The sequence below is a fragment of the Pseudophryne corroboree genome, chromosome 6, assembly GCF_028390025.1.
Source record: "Pseudophryne corroboree isolate aPseCor3 chromosome 6, aPseCor3.hap2, whole genome shotgun sequence".
Taxonomy (NCBI): domain Eukaryota; kingdom Metazoa; phylum Chordata; class Amphibia; order Anura; family Myobatrachidae; genus Pseudophryne; species Pseudophryne corroboree.
In genome coordinates, this window is record NC_086449.1 from 305,101,686 (window position 1) to 305,125,498 (window position 23,813).

The 23,813-nt window shown below is 43.1% G+C and overlaps 1 protein-coding gene across 4 annotated transcripts in view; it reads right to left on the reverse strand.

Annotated features, from left to right (window-relative positions):
* Nucleotides 1–23,813, reverse strand: part of THSD4 (thrombospondin type 1 domain containing 4) — a 1,279,073-nt gene that overhangs the window by 40,778 nt on the left and 1,214,482 nt on the right. For 3 of the 4 annotated variants that reach the window (XM_063926205.1, XM_063926204.1, XM_063926207.1), the window contains 3 exons: nucleotides 19,913–20,117; nucleotides 15,633–15,806; nucleotides 13,144–13,317 (listed from right to left, as the gene is read on the reverse strand). In XM_063926205.1, coding sequence (XP_063782275.1) covers nucleotides 13,144–13,317; nucleotides 15,633–15,806; nucleotides 19,913–20,117 — 553 coding nt within the window. Of the gene's footprint in view, nucleotides 1–6,644; nucleotides 6,859–13,143; nucleotides 13,318–15,632; nucleotides 15,807–19,912; nucleotides 20,118–23,813 lie in introns of those variants that run through there. The other variant, XM_063926206.1, reaches the window with a different exon arrangement.

Sequence of the window (23,813 nt, forward strand, 5' to 3'; positions counted from 1 at the left end):
CGTCGTCCATAAGTAATATAATACTATACTTACTATCCATCAATCTACATTGTATTGTATACCTACCTGTGGTGGGTTTTTTTTTCTTCATACTAGTTTAGCAGTCTGCTGATAGTGTCCACCAGGTCCGTTATATACAGTATATTATATATATTAGCAGTACGGTAGGCCACGGCTGTACCTACCTCTGTGTCGTCAGTGCACTCGTCCTCCATAAGTAATATAATACTATACTATCCATCCATCTACATTGTATACCTGTGGTGGCTTTTAGATGTGCGCATTAAAATATGGAGAACAAAAATGTTGAGGTTAAAAAAATAGGGAAAGATCAAGATCCACTTCCACCTCGTGCTGAAGCTGCTGCCACTAGTCATGGCCGAGACGATGAAATGCCATCAACGTTGTCTGCCAAGGCCGATGCCCAATGTCATAGTACAGAGCATGTAAAATTCAAAACACAAAAGATCAGTAAAAAAATGACCCAAAAATCAAAATTAAAAGCATCTGAGGAGAAGCGTAAACTTGCCAATATGCCATTTACGACACGGAGTGGCAAGGAACGGCTGAGGCCCTGGCCTATGTTCATGGCTAGTGGTTCAGCTTCACATGAGGATGGAAGCACTCATCCTCTCGCTACAAAAAAGAAAAGACTTGCGGCAAAAGCACAGCAAAGAACTGTGCGTTCTTCGAAATTCCAAATCCCAAAGGAGAGTCCAATTGTGTCGGTTGCGATGCCTGACCTTCCCAACACTGAACGGGAAGAGCTTGCGCCTTCCACCATTTGCACGCCCCCTGCAAGTGCTGGAAGGAGCACCCGCAGTCCAGTTCCTGATAGTCAAATTGAAGATGTCACTGTTGAAGTACACCAGGATGAGGATATGGGTGTTGCTGGCGCTGGGGAGGAAATTGACAAGGAGGATTCTGATGGTGAGGTGGTTTGTTTAAGTCAGGCACCCGGGGAGACACCTGTTGTCCGTGGGAGGAATATGGCCATTGACATGCCTGGTCAAAATACAAAAAAAAATCAGCTCTTCAGTGTGGAATTATTTCAACAGAAATGCGGACAACTGGTGTCAAGCCGTGTGTTGCCTTTGTCAAACTGTAATAAGTAGGGGTAAGGACGTTAACCACCTCGGAACATCCTCCCTTATACGTCACCTGCAGCGCATTAATAATAAGTCAGTGACAAGTTCAAAAACTTTGGGCGACAGCGGAAGCAGTCCACTGACCAGTAAATCCCTTCCTCTTGTAACCAAGCTCGCGCAAACCACACCACCAACTCCCTCAGTGTCAATTGCCTCCTTACCCAGGAAAGCCAATAGTCCTGCAGGCCATGTCACTGGCAAGTCTGATGAGTCCTCTCCTGCCTGGGATTCCTCCGATGCATCCTTGAGTGTAACGCCTACTGCTGCTGGCGCTGCTGTTGTTGCTGCTGGGAGTCGATCGTCATCCCAGAGGGGAAGTCGGAAGACCACTTGTACTACTTCCAGTAAGCAATTGACTGTCCAACAGTCCTTTGCGAGGAAGATGAAATATCACAGCAGTCATCCTGTTGCAAAGCGGATAACTGAGGCCTTGACAACTATGTTGGTATTAGACGTGCGTCCAGTATCCGCCGTTAGTTCACAGGGAACTAGACAATTGCTTGAGGTAGTGTGCCCCCGTTACCAAATACCATCTAGGTTCCACTTCTCTAGGCAGGCGATACCGAGAATGTACACGGACGTCAGAAAAAGACTCACCAGTGTCCTAAAAAATGCAGTTGTACCCAATGTCCACTTAACCACCGACATGAGGACAAGTGGAGCAGGGCAGACTCAGGACTACATGACTGTGACAGCCCACTGGGTAGATGTATTGCCTCCCGCAGCAAGAACAGCAGCGGCGGCACCAGTAGCAGCATCTCGCAAACGCCAACTCGTTCCGAGGCAGGCTACGCTTTGTATCACCGCTTTCCAGAATACGCACACAGCTGAAATCCTCTTACGGCAACTGAGGAAGATCATCGCAGAATGGCTTACCCCACTTGGACTCTCCTGGGGATTTGTGGCATCGGACAACGCCAGCAATATTGTGCGTGCATTACATCTGGGCAAATTCCAGCACGTCCCATGTTTTGCACATACCTTGAATTTGGTGGTGCAGAATTATTTAAAAAACGACAGGGGCGTGCAAGAGATGCTGTCGGTGGCCAGAAGAATTGCGGGCCACTTTCGGCGTACAGGCACCGCGTACAGAAGACTGGAGCACCACCAAAAACACCTGAACCTGCCCTGCCATCATCTGAAGCAAGAGGTGGTAACGAGGTGGAATTCAACCCTCTATATGCTTCAGAGGATGGAGGAGCAGCAAAAGGCCATTCAAGCCTATACATCTGCCCACGATATAGGCAAAGGAGGTGGAATGCACCTGTCTCAAGCGCAGTGGAGAATGATTTCAACATTGTGCAAGGTTCTGCAACCTTTTGAACTTGCCAAACGTGAAGTCAGTTCAGACACTGCCAGCCTGAGTCAGGTCATTCCCCTCATCAGGCTTTTGCAGAAGAAGCTGAAGGCATTGAAGGAGGAGCTAAAACAGAGCGATTCCGCTAGGCATGTGGGACTTGTGGATGGAGCCCTTCATTCGCTTAACCAGGATTCACGGGTGGTCAATCTGTTGAAATCAGAGCACTACATTTTGGCCACCGTGCTCGATCCTAGATTTAAAACCTACGTTGGATCTCTCTTTCCGGCAGACACAAGTCTGCAGAGGTTCAAAGACCTGCTGGTGAGAAAATTGTCAAGTCAAGCGGAACGCGACCCGTCAACATCTCCTCCTTCACATTCTCCCGCAACTGGGGGTGCGAGGAAAAGGCTACGAATTTCCGAGCCCACCCGCTGGCGGTGATGCAGGGCAGTCTGGAGCGACTGCTGATGCTGACATCTGGTCCGGACTGAAGGACCTGCCAACGATTACTGACATGTCGTCTACTGTCACTGCATATGATTCTCTCACCATTGAAAGAATGGTGGAGGATTATATGAGTGACCGCATCCAAGTAGGCACGTCAGACAGTCCGTACGTATACTGGCAGGAAAAAGAGGCAATTTGGAGGCCCTGCACAAACTGGCTTTATTTTACCTAAATTGCCCTCCCTCCAGTGTGTACTCCGAAAGAGTGTTTAGTGCCGCCGCTCACCTTGTCAGCAATCGGCGTACGAGGTTACTTCCAGAAAATGTGGAGAAGATGATGTTCATTAAAATGAATTATAATCAATTCCTCCATGGAGACATTCACCAGCAGAAATTGCCTCCAGAAAGTACACCGGGACCTGAGATGGTGGATTCCAGTGGGGACGAATTAATAATCTGTGAGGAGGGGGATGTACACAGTGAAAGGGGTGATGAATCGGAGGATGATGATGAGGTGGACATCTTGCCTCTGTAGAGCCAGTTTGTGCAAGGAGAGATTGATTGCTTCTTTTTTGGTGGGGGCCCAAACCAACCAGTCATTTCAGTCACAGTCGTGTGGCAGACCCTGTCGCTGAAATGATGGGTTCGTTAAAGTGTGCATGTCCTGTTTTTACAACATAAGGGTGGGTGGGAGGGCCCAAGGACAATTCCATCTTGCACCTCTTTTTTTTTTTCATTTTTCTTTGCGTCATGTGCTATTTGGGGAGTATTTTTTTAAGTGCCATCCTGTCTGACACTGCAGTGCCACTCCTAGATGGGCCAGGTGTTTGTGTCGGCCACTAGGGTCGCTTAGCTTAGTCGTCACACAGCTACCTCATTGCGCCTCTTTTTTTCTTTGCGTCATGTGCTGTTTGGGGAGTATTATTTGGAAGGGCCATCCTGCGTGACACTGCAGTGCCACTCCTAGATGGGCCAGGTGTTTGTGTCGGCCACTAGGGTCGCTTAGCTTAGTCGTCACACAGCTACCTCATTGCGCCTCTTTTTTTCTTTGCGTCATGTGCTGTTTGGGGAGTATTTTTTGGAAGGGCCATCCTGCGTGACACTGCAGTGCCACTCCTAGATGGGCCAGGTGTTTGTGTCGGCACTTGTGTCGCTTAGCTTAGCTATCCAGCGACCTCTGTGCAAATTTTAGGACTAAAAATAATATTGTGAGGTGTGAGGTGTTCAGAATAGACTGAAAATGAGTGGAAATTATGGTTATTGAGGTTAATAATACTATGGGATCAAAATGACCCCCAAATTCTATGATTTAAGCTGTTTTTTAGGGTTTTTTGAAAAAAACACCCGAATCCGACAAAAAAAATTCGGTGAGGTTTTGCCAAAACGCGTTCGAACCCAAAACACGGCCACGGAACCGAACCCAAAACCAAAACACAAAACCCGAAAAATTTCAGGTGCACATCACTAGTGTGTATATAACCATTCATGTAAACATTTGAATACTTCTAATCGCTTATCCACGAGGTGCTCCCTTAATTCCATCATAGTCCAGATAAAATAAGAATATATATGAAGAGGCACTCAAACATCATGTTCATATAGAAAAAAATGTCAAATTTATTTTCACCCAAGATAGGGCATCCATAGAAATCACAAAACAGATTGTTGGCTCAGCAAAAAAAAATTACAATGGGGGTCATTCCGAGTTGATCGTAGCTGTGCTAAATTTAGCACAGTTACGATCATTCACACTGACATGCGGGGGTCGCCCAAAACAGGTCTAGTCCATCCCGCATGTCAGTGTCACCCCCCCCTGCAGAAGTGCAAAGGCATCGCACAGCGGAGATGCCTTTGCACTTCAAGAGTAGCTCCCGACCAGTGCAGCTTTAGCGTGCTGGACGGGAGGTACTCATCGCTCCCCAGCCTGCAGCGACTGCGTGTGACATCACGCAGCCGCGGCGGCACGTCCCCCCAACGGTCCGGCCATGCCTGCGTTGGCCGGACTTCTCCCCCTAATGGCGGCTTAATGCCGCCGTCCAGCCCCCTCCCACCCAGCGACCGCCTCTGGCTCAGAGGCGCACTGCGGAGCCGGCGCATGCGCAGTTCCGACCCGATCGCTGCGACAAACTGCAGCGAGCGATCGAGTCGGAATGACCCCCAATATCTTCATCCATCATAGCACTCAAGGTGCATCAATAATTCATCATAGAAACAATGAAAACAATGAAAAGGTCAATGTAAATGTTCAAACCAGTCCGTTGACTCAGGTCACTAAATGACTGTTCAAGACCTGTGCATCATATCACCACCATTTGTCATGATCCAAGGCCCGGTCTATTTCTAATATTATGCCGAGGGTTAGCTCATATACAGTTGCGAGCCCTATTATAAAACATGCCAGACAGGCCCTGTGGCCTATAATTAAATCTGACAAGGATCTTCAATGTTTTACCAACATTAGACTTATTGTAATTTGAGAGATATGTTGATAAAATCTGATTGTCTCCAGGTTGGGTATAAAACCTGAACCCAATGTGTATCCTAAACCTCCTGGTTGTTATAGTAGCTTCATTTGCACAACCTGTAGGTATATGATGCAATGTAAAAGCTTTAAGCACCCACATATGGATAAACTAACTATATGAAATTCGACACGTACTAACATGTAAAACTGAATTTGTTATTTATGTAATCTATCGTCCCAGTGGTTTTTATTATGTGGGGCAAACTTTGCGTTAATTCAGAGAGCATATGGCTCTTCATTGATCGGTCATTCATTTGGCGGGGAGTAATCTGGATCTACCAATGGCGCTCCATTTTAAAGAAAAAGGACATACTCTGTCCATGCTAAGGCATTTTATGATCGATCACATTCCCCTGTCTTTGAGGGGTGGGGATCGTTGCAAGGCGCTGCTACTGGCTGAATCAAGATGGCTCTTTAGACTGGGCGCGATGTGTTCCAATGGACTAAAGAATAAAATCAACTGGAATAGCATCATGTGATAGGTACTGTACTTTAAATGCAGGAGCCACATTAACTATAGCTTGTCCTTGTAGGCAGCATCTGCAGTATAGTCATCAGTGTTTGTGATTAATTGCAGTAATTTATTTCTTATTTTAGATATTATAATTACTGGTGTTATTATGTATGATGATTCTCTAATTTTGCATTGTTACATATGTTAATAAGAGAGGAGGAGGCCTGTGTTCAGCCTCCTCCTCTTGAGATGTATTTGTACTGTATTCTCATATTGCACTGTCATATGAGTATTTGTACTGTATTGTTATGTTTTTGTAAACTTTAAGGGGATTGTATTTGACATCTCCTTCCCCTCCCTCTCTGCAGCGTTGCGGCCAGCGGTGGTATGTCAGGCGCCTCCAGTGGAATGTAAACCGCTGTGTTGCTATGGTGACCGTTGGGACCTGTGACCCGGAAGTGCTGCCTGTGACAACTTCCGGCTGCTCGTGGCGTGAGTGCGGTGGCAGGAAGCGTGGATGCTGATTGCGGGTATTTGAAGGGGTATCCTATATCCAAGGTTGTGATTCTCCACACACAAATCTATTAATGGCAAATAAGCCTGTTTTATATATTTGTTACCCCTGATGAAGTCGATAAGACGAAATGCGTTGGGTTTGTCAGTCAGGAGTTTCCAGCATAGTTTGTGAAGATAATCCCTCTTAAGCTCGCACCTTGAAAAAGGTGAGGGAGTATCTAGAGTTAAAGACCACACAACGAACATACTGGTTATCCTTTATTGTCATCATTTTAAACACATCTTTGTGAACACTATATGAGGAATTTTATGTGAAAACTGTATTTGTTTTAACATGTGTTATTAAAACATTTTTTTACTAATTGGCCTTGGGCCTCTTGTTTGGGTGACCATCTTGGTGAGGGGTGTCCGTTACAGGTTCCCAGATACAAATCTTCTCCAGTATTCAATTCTGACTTCTGGAAACAACACTGGAAGAATCATTGTAGATACAGTCTTATTTAGCGCACTTGGGAAACTGTTTTTTATTCTGTATGCTATTGAGGTCCTCCCAACAGGGACCTCTCCCATGGTGCTGCTTTGAACTTGGCGCAAGATAAAGATACTGTTGTGTTTTTCATATATATATATATATATATATATATATATATATATATATATGTATGGGGTGAACCAACAGCGCCAAAAAAAAAAAAATGCAGTGGACACAAGTTTTTCACAGTATGTCAGCTTAAAAATAACCCCAAAATACAGTCTCTACATGCCACTCCCAAAAACATAAAGGGCGTCTGCTACCTCTTAAATGGGTTCTGCACTAGTACGAGTGCAGGATAAAGATTAAAGTTGGAAGTGATGGATAAGATCTGAGCGACCAGTGGTGGCAGAAGAATAAAAAGGACTGCTATTATTAATTAAAAGAAGGGGGTTTATTTGTGAACAGAAATATGTTTTATATATAAAAAGACTTATAAAAACACATAACTGGCCAAAACAAGGTTACAACATCCAAGGTGCTAAATACTAGCACGATGGGACCCTAGGCACATAACAATGAAAAAGCATCAGAATTAAACTGGCAAGAGAACAGTTTAAAATTTACATGGAGCACATAAAAAGTTGGAAAGCAAATTAAAAAGCATGGGATTACTAAAAAATACAATTAAAATGTTAAAAATTAAAAATACAGAATTGATGAGGGATAAAAAAGGTTTGGAATGCAATTATAATAATGGAGATGGATAGAAGTAGCTTAACTGAGGATTCAGTAGTATCAGGATTCACCCAACGCGTTTCGTCTGGTCTGACTTCATCAAAGGGTCCCCTTGATGAAGTCAGACCAGACGAAACGCGTTGAGTGAATCAGTTAAGCTACTTCTATCCATCTCCATTATTATAATTGCATTCCAAACCTTTTTTATCCCTCATCAATTCTGTATTTTTAATTTTTAATTTTTAACATTTGAATTGTATTTTTTAGTAACCCCATGCTTTTTAATTTGCTTTCCAACTTTTTATGTGCTCCATGTAAATTTTAAACTGTTCTCTTGCCAGTTTAATTCTGATGCTTTTTCATTGTTATGTGCCTAGGGTCCCATCGTGCTAGTATTTAGCACCTTGGATGTTGTAACCCCGTTTTGGCCAGTTATGTGTTTTTATAAGTCTTTTTATATATAAAACATCTTTCTGTTCACAAATAAACCCCCTTCTTTTAATTAATAATAGCAGTTCTTTTTATTCTTCTGCCACCACTGGTCGCTCAGATCTTATCCATCACTTCCAAATAAATATATATATATATAATGGCTTGGAGGTGCGGCACTTGTCGCATAATAACGGACAAACAGCGGTCATGTCAGATTAACAATGTTTCAGTGGCCCGGCACTGTCGTCAGATATATATCAGGGACGTGCAGTCAGGGGAGGCAGTGCCTCCCCTGTCATTAATGATTAAAATAATATAAAGAAGATACTTATGACACATATTCTGTGTCATAAGTATCTCCTTTATTATTCTAATCATTATCAAGGTGTTAAATCTGTTTGGGAGGCACCGATCGTGGTGCCTCCCGTTGTGAATGGGAAAGGTGGTGGAGTGTGCGGGGACAAGCCATGGGCAGGAAAAGCCCATTGAAATTACATGGGAAAGTGGCACCATTAGAGGTGACGCTTTCATACAGGGACGTGCTTTCAACCTATGAAAGCACGCCCCTGTGAGGACACAGTGATTGGGCAGCGGATCCGTCACTGGATTCGCTGTCATCACTTGGTGGGCTTGGCGGCGGGATGCAGCGGAGTTGCGGGCCGATGCTGCGGCGATGCGGGCAGCAGCGGTGGCGGCGGGCTGCGGCAGTCAGGGCCATTCTGCAGAGTTCGGCAGCGGAGAGCGGCTTCCAATTTCAAAAATGGTGCCTTAGTGTCATTTTTGAAATTCAAGATGACTGCCGCGAGCCAAACACGGCTCGCCACGTCATCGCCCCACCCCTTCCCGCTGACTTATATAAGTAAGCGCGAGGCAGCGGCTGACAGTCCAACGGCGGAGGAGGAGCGGAAAAAAGCTCATGAAGAGAGAAGACGCCGTGGAAGTCCGGGATGGGTGGCGGCTATGCAAAAGAGCTTAAAGGCTGCCGCCTCCCAGGTGAAGACACCGGAAGCCCTGGGGAGGTGGCGCCCCCAGGTGAAGACGCCGGAAGTCCTTGGAAAGCGGCGGCCATGCAAAAGAGCTTAAAGGCCGCCACCCCCAGGTGAAGACCCTGTGTAATAAAACTTTTTTTTAAAGACAGTGTTGTGGGGGTTTTTTTCTATACAGTTGGACTACAGGTGCCAGCCACTGGCGTTTCTATAATGGGTGCAGTGTGTGCGGTACACACGGGCCCCTGAGTCCAGAGGGGGCCCCCACCGCACACACTGCACCCATTTGTAAAATACTCACCACTCCGAAGTCCTGCGCCGGCATCCGCAGTGCCGCTAGAACACAGTGAAAATAGCCCAGTGGACATTTTCACTGAGTTCTGCGCATGCTCAATAGAGAAATCTCAGGGAAAATGGCCGCCGCGCCATTTTCCCGGAGATCTGCGCATGCGCAGTAGAGTCTGAGCCCTCTAGAACTCAGAATCTACAGCGCTCCGGGCAGAGAGGAGGGGGCCCGACGGAGGAGGCTGAACATGGGCCTCCTCCTCTCATAAAATGACCCTGGTGCCAGCGGGCCCTTTAAGTCTGGGCATGCTGGCACTTGTGGTTCTCCAAGTGCCAGCATGCTTGGGCAGGCTTGCTGGGACCTGTAGGCCACCTGTAAAGAACAATATTAGCATAAAATGAACCCCGTACCCACCGCCACCATGGGTGCGGGGCATAGCACTGGGCTATCAGCTGGGCTATCAGCCCAGTGCTGGATGTTGCTTGGGAGGGGGGGACCCCATTTAAATTTTTTGGGGGCCCTACTTTCCGAGGAATTCCAGCCCTGGGCTGACTGGCTTCGAGGGCACTTTAATGGCATTGCAGGAGGACCCCATACTGAGTGTCTCCCTTGCTGTGGCATTATCCCCCCTGGCTGGTTCCGCCCTGGTGCTGGTTTTAGTGGTATGTGGGGGGACTACACTTTTTTTTTCTCGATGGGGAAGGGGGGGGGGGTGTAGCTCCCAGTGCCTCCCCAGCCACTGACCTCACCGCACGTCACTGATACATATATACCATGCATGCAAATTATTATTATTATTATTACATTTTATTTATAGGGCGCCACAAGTGTTACGCAGCACCGTACAAAGGACAGTATAGGGAGACAAAACTTAGCATAACAGTAATTAAATAATAAAAATGGAGGACAGGTAACAAAGAGCACCACAATTCTCAAAACATAATACAGCTTAGATGTAAGTAGCAAGGGAGTAATCATTGTACTACTTGGGGCTGGCGGCCATAGATAGAGAGGAGCCTTTATCAGTAGGAGAAAAAGCAGGTAAAGATGGTCACTGACTGAAATGTGTCGAGAAGAGGGCTTAGACAACAATAGGAAAGAGGGCCCTGCTCTGAAGAGCTAACAATCTAGTGGGGAGGGGTGATAGACAGATGACATGAGGTGCAAGCAAGCAGGAGGAAGCCTGATGGCAGTATGCAGGCAAAGCAGAGATGTTCAAGGCGTGGGGCAGGGGGATGGAGGAGCAGCCTAAGGACTAGGTTATGCATTGGAGGGGTACGCTTGGATAAATAGGTGGGTTTTCAGTGCCCGTTTGAAGCTTTGTAAGGTCGGGGAGAGAGTCTAATGGAGCGAGGGAGAGTGTTCCACTGAAGGGGTGCAGCACGGGCAAAATCCTGAACTCGTGCATGGGAAGTAGTGACCAAGGCAGAGGAGAGGTGATGGTCATCAGCTGACCGTAGTGGGCGGGAGGGAGTATGAAGGGAGAGGAGGTTGGAGATGTAGGGAGCAGTGGAATTAGAGATGGCCTTGTATGTGAGGGTGAGGAGTTTGAGAGGATTCTGTAGGGGAATGGGAGCCAGAGTAGATTTTGTCGAAGTGGAGTGGCAGAAGAGGAGGGAGAGGAAGATGAGCCTAGCTGCGGAGTTGAGGACAGATTGGAGGGGTGTGAGGTGGGAGCAAGCGAGGCCAGTGAGGAGAACATTGCAGTAGTCGAGTCGTGAGATGACCAGTGAGTGGATGATAAGTTTAGTTGCACTCTGGGAGAGAAATGGCCTGATGCGAGCAATGTTGCGTAGCTGGAACTGACAAGATTGCGCCAGAGCTTGGATGTAGGGTGCAAAGGAGAGGGAGGAGTCAAGAGTGACGCCTAGGCAGCGGAGTTGGTGAACGGGGTAGATGATAGTGTTGTCAACAGTGATAGAGATATTTGTAGGGGGTGTTGCTCTGGCTGGGGGAAAGATAATGAGTTCAGTTTTGTCCATGTTGAGCTTCAGAGAATGCTCAGACATCTAGGAGGAGATGGCAGAGAGGCAGCTAGAGACCTGAGAGAGGACAGAGGGGGACAGATCAGGAGAGGAGAGGTAGAGTTGTGTGTCATCAGCATAGAGGTGGTATTGAAGGCCAAAGGAGTTAATGAGCGCACCCAGGGAAGAGGTGTACAGGGAGAACAGAAGGGGGCCTAGGACAGAACCCTGAGGGACACCAACAGGAAGGATGGACGGGTGTGAGGTGGTTCCGGGGGCAGACACAGAGAAGGAGTGGTTAGTGAGGTATGAGGTAAACCAGTCAAGGACGGTGCTAGAGAGGCCAACATTTTGGTGTGTGCAGAGGAGGAGAGGGTGATCCACGGTGTCAAAGGCAGCAGAGAGGTCCTGAAGGATGAGCAAAGAGAAGTGGCCCTTGGATTTGGCCGAAAGCAGGTCATTGGTGACTTTCACCAGGGTAGTCTCGGTGGAGTGGAGTGGGTGAAAGCCAGATTGTAGTGGGTCAAGGATGGAGTGGTCGGAGAGGTAGCTTGTGAGGCGGCTGTAGACCAGTCATTCAAGTAGTTTGGAGGCGAAGGGGAGAAGAGAGATGGTCCCTTGTGTGAATTATGTGCACCGGCCAAACATAAAGAGACACAGACGTCACTCGTGTGTGTGTGTGTGTGTGTTTATAGATAGATTGTAGAGTGATATTTGATATTTTTTCTTTATTATGTTATTATTTATTACATACATCAGTGGTTCCCAAACGGCACCCTAGAGCATCCAAAAATATTTTAATGGCACCCCTAGGCCAAAAGTTTCTTATTAAGAAATTTAGAAAGAAATATTAATTTCAATTAATTGTGTTTCTATGTTATCCTTAGGTTTAATTGTGTGGTGAGGGACAAGATTTGCTTCTGTATGTCCACATATTTTATAATTGGCAGCAACCAGTACTGGGTTTTGCTTATTACACTGACCATTAATAATTTGAATTGGTCCTGGGCCACCAACCCGAGGCACCCCTGCAAATGCCCTGAGGAACGCCATGACGCCTAAGCACACAGTTTGAAAACCACTGACATACAGTATTGTGGTTATTTTTAGTGCCAAAGGCAACTTTACTTAGTATTTAAGTTAGTGATGGGCATATATAAAATAAGCACTCATTGATAACATTATGATTAGGAATTAGGGATCTCTTCATTATAAGATTTCCAATTCTATTAACTTGTTATTTAACCTAGCTCTACATCTGTGGACAGCCAGTCAGCTAGGCCTGAAAGATGAACACAAGTGGGTACAGACATGTGCTTCCACTAACAGCCACTTCTTGTGGAATGACAGTAACTGAAAGGACAGACACTGTTATGTATCTGGGGAGACATAGAAAGCTGGAATATATGCTATATGCTATAGTCTACATTCCCTGTCCTACTTGCCATAACGTGTTGTCACTGGCCCACATGCCACAAACTTAAGCATTCTATAGCACTAAAGAACATTCATCAAGAATGACAGCTAATAATATAAAGTAAACCCTGCAGTGGAGGATCTGGATGGATGCTCTATATTTTAAATATTCAGTTTCTTTAAGAAAATAAAAATGCATTGTATGTAATTCTCTGCAAGCTAATACAAAAAAGAAAAGTCAGGTATTGCTGCTTTATTCTTTAATAAGGCTAACACCACTATTTTATTATTATTATTATCATTATTATTATTATTATTATTATTATTATTATATAGCTTTATGTATTTTGTATTATTATTTATTATCTTTATTTTGAAAAAGAAAATATCTACCAAACTACAGAAGTTTCCTTTATTTTCATTCAGATAGAAAATCAATGGAGTACAATATACAGACTTACCTGACTCCAAGCTCCAGTAAACCACTCAACCTTGCCTTGACATGGCCCGTTATCACAGCTTGTAGTTTCTGGTGGTCTGTTGTTTCCACAGCCTTCTAACGGTAAACTGCTGATGTGATTGGACATGCAAACTACTGACCGTGTCCGCACTCCCTCTCCACACTCTGCTGAGCACTGGAACAGAAGGAGGAAGCAATTACTCTGAGTGCCAGTAGTTGCCTATGGGGAGCAGCACAGGATATGTACCTCTTTCACACTGCCAATGCCGAATCTCACCCGGGAATTGGAAACGGGTCCTTCCCGGGTGGGATCTGGCATTGGACGCTGCCGCTGGCTTCCCTGACCCGGCAATATGCCGGGCGGGTTGCCATAGCGGTGGGGGGGGGAGGCGGCGCTGGGAGATGAGATCATCTACGCGCCGCCTCTCCCCATTGTAGTGAACGGGTCCCGGGTTGAGCCCGTTTACGCTGCCATTGACCAAGTATTCAGCCCGGGAATAACACTGCTTTATTCCCGGGGTTGAATTGCCGGGTCAGGTGACCCGGGATTTCGGCTATGCGCCTTTCGCACCGCATGCTGACCCGTGTCGACCCAGCAATATGCCGGGTCGATACCGGGTTATTTGTACGGTGTGAAAGGGGTATTAACATTGCTAAGCACTAGCATAGATTCAAAAAATTGTAACTGAAAAACATTTGTAATATTCAAAACCAATGGTCACTGCATTTATATAAAATGCGAATCAATAACAGATCATTTGCAACCATGAAAGCCACACTGACCTGGCTGTGAATAGCATGGATATGGATTTTTAATAATGTAATTCCATCAAGAAATTAATGTGGATTCAATAGGTAACTAGATTGATTTTAAAAATACTAAAGCTTAAGGTTTAGTTTTCATACATTTTGTTTGGGTTGTGATTATTCCAATCATTTTCTTTTCTAGCACTTTGGTTTGTAGTAATGGCTAATGTTGGTTTGTAGTATTGGCTAATGTTGTTTCTATATGGAATTGTATTCCGGCCATCATAATGCCTGTCATAAATGATCAAATCCAAATAAACAAACTGACCATATATTATCTATAGCAAGTTGCATATTCAGTATCATAGGAAGTCACATGGGAATAGCTAAACTAAAAATCCACTGTGTCCCCAAAACAATGACAATGGATGTAAAGCAATGCATTGTGGGACCATATGACGCACAGTGAAACAATTTACTTAGCTAAGTAAAAAAAAAGTGACTAACTTAAAAAAGAGTAAACATATCATTTACAAAGGTCTGTTTCAGATGGGGAAGCAATGAAGTGTGAAATCCAGGGCTACTAGCTTGTAAACCTCACGTGACACAAAGAGAAGCTAATATGTTAACATATTCCACTGTAAGTACCATATATTATCACCTGAAGCACAAGAATTAACATACTGTATGTGTAGAGTTCTTCACATGTAATTCTGTACATGTGAGCTTACTGTGTGATCTATTTTATCTGGGCCATAACGCCAACTTAAATATAAAACAAGTGAGGGTTTTCTATACACAGGAATTTCGGTTTGGCAGGTACGGTATTGTTCACGTCTCAAAATAATAATTGCAAGTTCAATTGAGTTCAGTACATTCTAAGGCTTGGCTTACACTATCAGTTGATGTTGAATGCTATAAATTGATACTTTTTAGAAATAGATACTGATATATGTTAAAATACTGACAGGAAATTCCAATGAACCAGTAGCTGAAATGAAAAATAATAATAAGAGGTCTATTTATCATTAAAAAAATGTGGGATAGTCCACCCAAAACAGCCATTCTTGGGGGTACCCACAAATATTAAGTAGATGAATTATGGAGGGAATGCAGTAGATATCTCCAATGTCTGCAATGGTACTTCCATTCTCGTCTGCAAATGCCGTCTGCAGTGCTGCCACCAAGCATTCTGGAACTTGACTCCAATAGGATAACACTATCTCCAGTTGGCATTACCCTATACTATTCAGCAAATAGGGTAAGGGTAATTTATTCAATGAGTATCTTATTAGTTGCTTTTCATTTTTAGCCAAGTATGTCTCCTTTCCATATATTGCTTATCTCATACAGTATAGCCGATGTAGTGCACCCAAAATAGCTTCTTGGCCTGGTACCAGGTAAAATGAATAATCTTTGGAACTAACGTAATCCCAACATGGAATTATGCTCATAATTTCTGTACTTTCTGGAACTATAAACCTCTTGTTTATGTTCATATATTCTGTAACACAGCTTGCGTCCTATTGGGGAAAAGCATGCTAGAAATAAAATTATTATTAAGCTGCCTATACTGAAACCTTAGTTTATGTCTAACCTCCCTTTCTGACAGTCATCACCATTACAGTGTTAATATCTTATACAAGTATTATCTTACAGAAATTAGAATGAATCATATCTAAGTGACTTGATGAGAGAAACATTCTTAGACCATATCGTAACACTGCTTAGACTGTGTCTTACCCTATCACTCCATTCTGTAAGGAACCAACTCCTGGCACATGGACCCATGTCACAGTTTTCAATATCGTTTGGCCGAAGCATCATATTACATTCTTCATCGTCAACATTATCCCCAATGTTACTGACACATTTTACATCACGTGTCTTCTGCCCCACACCACAGGGCACAGAACACTGCAAATAAATCAAAATATTAAGGTATAATTGTAACAACAACAGTAAGTCTATAAGCTCTGTGAACAAACGTCATGCTAGAGTGTGGTTGTGTCAAATAAGAGTGATTGCAAAATGACAACGTGGTACTGATTGGGAAAGAAAATGGTGTCCTTGGTGTTAAGACCAGACATGGTTAATACAGTATTATTATTATTATTATTATTATTATTATTATTAGTAGTAGTAGTAGTACAGGTTGAGTATCCCATATCCAAATATTCCGAAATACAGAATATTCCGAAATACTGACTTTTTTGAGTGAGATAGTGAAACCTTTGTTTTTTGATGGCTCAATGTACACAAACTTTGTTTAATACACAAAGTTATTAAAAATATTGTATTAAATGACCTTCAGGCTGTGTGTATAAGGTGTATATGAAACATAAATGAATTGTGTGAATGTACACACACTTTGTTTAATGCACAAAGTTATAAAAAATATTGTCTAAAATTACCTTCAGGCTGTGTGTATAAGGTGTATATGAAACATAAATGAATTGTGTGAATGTACACACACTTTGTTTAATGCACAAAGTTATAAAAAATATTGTCTAAAATTACCTTCAGGCTGTGTGTATAAGGTGTATATGTAACATAAATGCATTCTGTACTTAGATTTAGGTCCCATCACCATGATATCTCATTATGGTATGCAATTATTCCAAAATACGGAAAAATCCGATATCCAAAATACCTCTGGTCCCAAGCATTTTGGATAAGGGATACTCAACCTGTAGTAGTATTTTAGCAATTCACTACAAAGTTGTAACAAAAGAAAAAAATGTAATGTTTTGAGATAATGTACTTGAATATACGGTGGGATGTAATGGAGTCCGAGATCGCCAGAAGAGCAGATTGACGGCCTATCTTGGACTTTTTTTTAAAGGGACAATCACTTACAAGGCATGGTTTTGCCTTGTAAGCGATTGCTCCTTTAAATCACAATTCATTGGTTCAAAACACTTATGAATAGGGTATGATCAGAATGTCTTACAGCAGTTTGCACAAGGTCTTCTTTTTCCCTTTTTTAACCAAATGAATCACCCATTCAGCAGCGTCACTGGGATTGGTGACATACTACCCCACTTAGACCCCCCTGAGTGCTCCTGAAAAAGGGACATAGCCTTGAGGGTAGGGGTGTGGCCTCATGCCATACCCATTTTTTCATCATTCCAGGAGTGTTCCCAGCATTCCTGGAGATGCAGAAATGCTCCTGGAGACTCTGCCTGCACTGGCTGCTTCTCCTCGGTGACAGGAGCCGAGTGCTGCACAATAATGTCACAGTGCAGCACCTGGCTCCCTGTCACTGAGGAAAACTCAGCATTTTGGTGTCACCCCCTGGAAGGGTGAGACTCTGGTGCGGTCTGCAACCCCTAGTAACACCAGTGTATCCATGTGATATGATATTAGTTTAGTCTTTGATTTGACCCAGTGGTTTTACTTAATTCTGACTCAGCGCACAGCAAACAGTGGTAGTGGTAGTGGCCTTCCCTCCTCTTACCACCCCAGATGAAAACCTAATAGATGAGATATAAGCCCAAGGACCAATCACAAGCTATCAAGACATTGCAGCTTGTGACTGCCGACAAACACATTCCCCCTTCACCCCAACCTTCAGTTGGTTAACACATTTATGATTTAATAACAGGTTCTGTTTAAAAAACTGACAGTCTGGGGAATTATGGCTTCTGGAAGAAATTCCTGGGGTGGGGTATGGCTAGTCAGATGGCACACCACTTTTTACTAGTTGAGAATGCAGTTTTAAATAGCAATTGCTCAAAACAGTTATACAATCCTATGCTCTCTTGCTAATCGTGGGTTACATTAGTAGACATGTGGGTCTATTTATGATGGAGTAATGATAACCCCTTCCTTCAGCTTTTTTGCTGGAAAATGGGCTTATCACCATTTTCTTCTATTTACCAACAGGGATATCACAGATAAATCACTGATTTCTTTTGTGGTCCCTGTATTTCAGCAGTTTACCACATCCCAGTAGCCTGCTATGGAGACTGTGGTGTCTGTTTAACAAGCGTTAACTATATTCAGCAATGGGGGACCTGCAGCATCCACCAGATAAACTGGTTTGTTTATATGTGGCTGTATATGCACATTTTACAGGGACACCATACTGGCAGTTCTAGGATGCTGCAGAAGTAGAGAAAGCCCTTGCAGAGGTATGTAATTTTTGCAGAGGCTCAAAATGATTCATACTGTAGAATGCTAAATAGTGGTGCTACTAAATCTGTATTGCCACAATAAGTGACGGTACAGATTTTCAGTTAGTGCGGGATCTATATAAATAAAGCCATTGGCTACAATTCCATAAACAATTTGCTTACGGCTTTCAAATTTACAGTGATAAAAACTTATTATCCAGGAAAGCCCTACACATCCACTTAAAAAGATGTCAAGTATCAATTATCCTTTGCACACAAAGGTTCAATGATCTCACTTTATTACTTGTTAACTCATCTCACCATACAGTGCATAGAGCAAAGCCTACTATTCCACAGACAGATTTTAAAATATCACTATGTATTAACCCTGAAATGTATGATGGAGGCAAGATCAACAATTCAGGAGAATAACCAAAGTAGCTTAACAATATATTTAAAACTTATATTACAGAAGCCAAATCTACAGTATGTGAATGCAGTAAACATGTTTTTAATTACCGCTATCATTGTAGCCACTAAAGTCTCGTATATCAGAACAGTCACTACATAACAAATTAGCCAATTACTGTATGTGGCCCAAGTGTAGAACTGATAAACAACTCTGAACAAAACTATATATAATACAAAAGAGTTAAAGTATTGTATTCTTTTATTTTGGGAAAATTGCAAAGTGCATTTCATTTTAGATAGAAAGCAACTTGTGTGGGAAAAACCAAGAACATAATCAGACACTGTTGTGGGCAGAATAAGCACTTCCAAAGCTTGCCAAGCAATTAATTCTAGGGTACGCTTTCCATGGTAAACAAGAAGAGAAAATATTTATTCTGAGTGACAAGCAGCAAGGAATAGCCCTAGTCACATCTATATCATGCACAGAGCTACAAAGTGTGATTCTACTACAGCAAGCAAATGTCCACAGCGTAAAATACAGTAGTTCTGATCAGGGTCGGACTGGCCCACAGGGGAACAGGGGAAACCACCGGTGGGGCCCCACTGCCTGTGGGCCCTCCTCCTCCTCTAGGGATCAGGTTGCAGACTCTATCCTAGTGCACTTGAATTATGCATTATACTTATGTTACATTATACTTCACAAGAATATGGTTTATTATATATTTACCAAGGGGAACAGAACATGTACTCTGTAATGGTTAGCCAAACCTCTGTGGTGGCTGGCCATGCCCCAGTGGAGCCTGGCCACACCCTTAAGCATAGGCCCCTACAACAGCATCCCCCCGGTGGGCCCTTCATGCCCCAGTCCGACACTGGTTCTGATGCCTGAGACAAAATACATTTAAGCTACAGTTTTTAGGTCACTGATTCATTTGTATGTAAATATAAAGGCATGACTTTAGGAAAGGTCACATTTATCTTCTCTTAAGCAGATCTGTAAGATAAAGTGACATGAATATTTTCACATTTGAGAAAAGAGAACGGGATGTATCTTTCTGTCAATCTGACTCTGTAAGGATGATTCCTATTGTCTCAAGATATATTGCTTCTCACACCAAGTTTGCATTTGCCCTCCTGATACATCGCTAAAACATGGTAAAACGTTCATCACTGACAGCTAGAGCCAGAGTTAGCTCCTGATGAAAACTGTCAATCCCTCTCTGCCTGTTTAGTTAGTGAGGCCCCTCACTCCCAACATGGAAACCTGCTGCAGAGTAGGCATGATGCAAAGTAGATAGAAATCAGTTATTACTGTGTGCATATTAATTAGTTCTGTAATAAACAGCCCTAGATAATGGTTTATCTTACTCTTTTGCCATCCCTGCAAGACTACTGCTTTAAGACTACAGCTATGTGACATCCTTACAGCTAACAATTGTCCGTAAGAACATGCTGCAGATTGGATTAGTCGTTCCCCTTACATCTGCAACTTACAGGTGTCCAGTCAGTCTTAATTTGCCATGCACTGCAGATCTTCAGCTGGCAAGTGCTAGTTGTTTCTGGCTTTTCCTGGCTCTGGCAGCGATGTGGTTGCACAGTATGGGTTCGGTTAGCATATATGTGTCTACAGAGGATCTGCCGATGCTGCATCCCCAAACCGCAGGTCTTGCTGCACTCGGACCACTCTCCTATGTCCCAACTAATGAATAGAGAAAAAAAAAATACAGTATAAAGTAGCTAATATTTTCAAAAGTAACAACACTGATATACTGAACAGACACATTAAAGGCAGAACATTTAGCTATGCTTCAGTTGTCTTAAGAGACTTTGGACCAAATGTAATGGGATGTGGGCGTCTGAACGTCCTGAGGTTTTGTCATGTTAGCAGATACATTTAATGCAGCAATGTTTGGTGAGGTCAAACGCAGCTGGTTTTGCCTTACTAAACATTGCCGCTTTAATATGTATCTGCTAACTAACCAAAATCTCTGGACTTTCAGAATTTTGCACCATTTTACATTTGGCCCCTTATCTGACCTCAAACCTTCAGCTCCATTGTTCTACATGTAATTCAGTTGTAGCGCATTACCAATATGTGTCAAAAAAACAGCAATACCCTAAAGTATACCTTTGTAGCATATCTTGACCTGATTGACTTAATTATATACTGTGTGATTATACAAACATATTATACATAATGTATACAATCATTTCTGATCAACTTCCAATTTAATATGGATCTAAAAGCTAAATAGTGAACCAGAATGTCATTATCAGCATCACATGTTGTTGCACCAGTCTTCCAGTACCTGCAAGACATACGGCTCTTTACAGATGTATAATGCATTTGCTTTATCATCTTCCCCGGTCATTAACACACCCTTATTGTACCCGGATTTCACTTGCCTGCCCCCGCCCTTTTATCAATTTCCCTAATCATTCTTAAGATTTTGCAAATGTAAGGTGCAACAAAATTTGCACTTGGAAGTATCCATACATATATTTGATGCACATGTGTAGTGCAAAAATATACAGTTTATGCAAATAATGTACACCCAACTTTACATAAACCCCATTATTCGTATCCATTAGAATGCATGTTGGAGAATATTAATTGTTATACCTAGCAGACAAACCGCTGCAATAAAGTCTTCTCCAACATATGTTATTCAAAATAGACAAAAACATTTAAGGCACCAGTAAAAAGGGTACCTCAGACACTCGTCGTACTCCTACTTTTGCTCCATGGAGTTATCTAAAAATCTGTCCAATGCAGACCATTGTAGTTTAAAACTGCAGTGATTCATTTTCACCATAGTCCAACCAATTTGGGCATGATGTAAAGGCCCATACATACTTTGCCGATAAAATGAGTGACGTCCCTCATTTTCCCCCTCCCTGAGCGATGCCGCTCATTTTATTGGCAAGTGTGTATGCCGCCAGCGACGACCGATGCGCGGCACCGTGGGTCGGCAACGATCGTCGCTGTCGGCAGTGCATGCATGCAGGATCTGGACTGTCGTCCACGACCTGCATGCAGGGTTGGCGGAGGCGTGATGTCACTGAGCGATATGAGTGGTCATATCGCTCAGTGTGTACAGTCGGCCGACAACCGGCCGGCCCGGGAGGGGAAGCATTAGATGATGTCGCTCACAGAGCGACATCGTCTAATGTGTACGGACCTTAAGACGTGGGGCCTTACATTATGCCCAAGTTGGTTGGACTATGATGCTTTTCTTTCTACTACACTGAAAAGTGGAGTGAAGGACCAGGTACAACTAACTAACAGGGCAGAATACTGGATACATGGCCTGGCATTTACTGTGGGATCACAAAATGTAATCTTGCTGACAGGATAACTAATCTGTTCTTCTTTGTACAAGTAGGAGCTGGTCTCTGCACAGTAGTATCCCAATCTGAATGCGATGAGACTCGGATATGTGAGAGGGATGGTGCTGGGGTGCTATTATTAGGGTGTTAATGGAGAATAATAATGATGACATTTCTTAATAGCATAAGTGGTAATGTAAGGGAGTTGATGGAGAATGAGGGGTTAATAATGTAGGGTTTAAAACGGAGGAAAATGTGATGTGCGATCTTAGCTTAGAATATATTCTGTGTACAAGCAAAATTGAATAAAATAATAAAATATATATTTGACTTTTTATCACCTTCACGTCATAAAGTGAAATAAATTATTTTGTACACTAATTCCTTTAGCACGCAGTTATCAGCTAATCTGAACCCTCAACCTCATAATAACATGTAGAATTTTTTCGGCATCCCTGCAGTAGTTGTCAAGTATAATCAAATCAGGACAAGTTAAACGCACAGAAAAGGCTAAAAAAAAAACAAAGTGACAGAAAATCTTATACATTATTTATTAGCTCTACTATGCATTGCTACAGACAACTATTGTTTTTTTTTTGGGGGGGGGGAAGACACTGTACTGAAGATTATTGAATGTAATAATAATAATAATAATAATACATATTTCACCAGATAGAAGCAGACAGGTGACATTTCCATTTATTGGATGTTACACAATGTGCACATGTGCTTACATCAGAATATGTAGACTAAGGTGTAATGTAATAGGGTGTACGTTTCTAGAGGTCAGGGATTTCGTCTGAGAATGGTCGTATTTCTAAAGCGGCAATCATTTACAAGGCAAAACTAGGTTTGTTATGTCTTGTTTAAGCTTTAAAAACACGGCCATTCTCAGACGAAATCTGGCACCTCCGGCAACTCGGACCTTACTATATTTACCATTAAAAATCACTTTGTGTACACTTTAACGTTTTTATTATTGGTTTAAAATTGGGTCTAGGAGCTTGATATGAACAAGATTGGTACAGTACGATCAGACAATGCATGTTTAGACTTTGATTTTGTTACAAATTGCTGAAGGAAAAGTGATAATCTTATCAACACAGCATTAAGAACATCATTTACCATCATAAAGATATGTACTAGACTTTATTTTGTAGTTAAACATGTAAAAGTTGATCTAAGGAGTGTGTTTTGCTTCTTATGTGTTGGTTAGATAAACATTCTAGAAGTGTGTATCCAAGCTTTCCTGCAGATTGTAGATGTTCTGGGTGCCTTATTTATTAGGTTTCAATTGAGAAAAGCAATAAGCTTTCTAAACACTCATTTCAAGCCACCAAGGTGGTGTGCCTGGGCATATATATTGGATTAAATGCACATTTCTACAAATATTTAATTTTTAATTAAACCAACAAAGCAGGTCTATTTGGCAGATGTAACCCAAAAATAGAAAGTCCACAAATGTGGATGTTTCATTTAAAAGACGGTTGGTGATTACCACGCTGAAAATACAATGAATTACCTTTTTAATAAACAAACAAGGTACGGCCAACCTTCAGCACTCTAACCACGGTCAGGGCAGGATTATCAATGGGACGGATGGAGCTGCAGCTCCAGGCCCCCCATTTAATGTAGGCCCCAAGGATCCCCTGCAGTGCAGTCATTGTTGACAGGAAAAAAAATTCCCGTCACCACCACCAGCTCAGCTCACTCACCTGCCAGGTGACTGAAGTAGCATCGTCGATTCACCTCCACCTCAAACCGGATGGCCAAAGTCCTAACCATTCCACAGCCTGTCTGAAACTCTGCCCTGAATCCACCTGAGGCTCCAGCCCATACCACTTGAAGCTTCATCCCTCTGGCCCATCCAAAGTTATTGCTTATCTCAGTGGATGACCCCGGAGTAGCCCCAGGCTACAGTATGCCATCTGAGACATCTGCCTGGGAAAGGAATTCCTGAGCTCTTGCAAAGGGAAGCTGCTGGCAGAGTGGGTAAGATTCCCAACATTAGAGGTATTTCAGACCCCCTTGCCACTTGTTCAAGGACCCTCTGACATGATGGTCT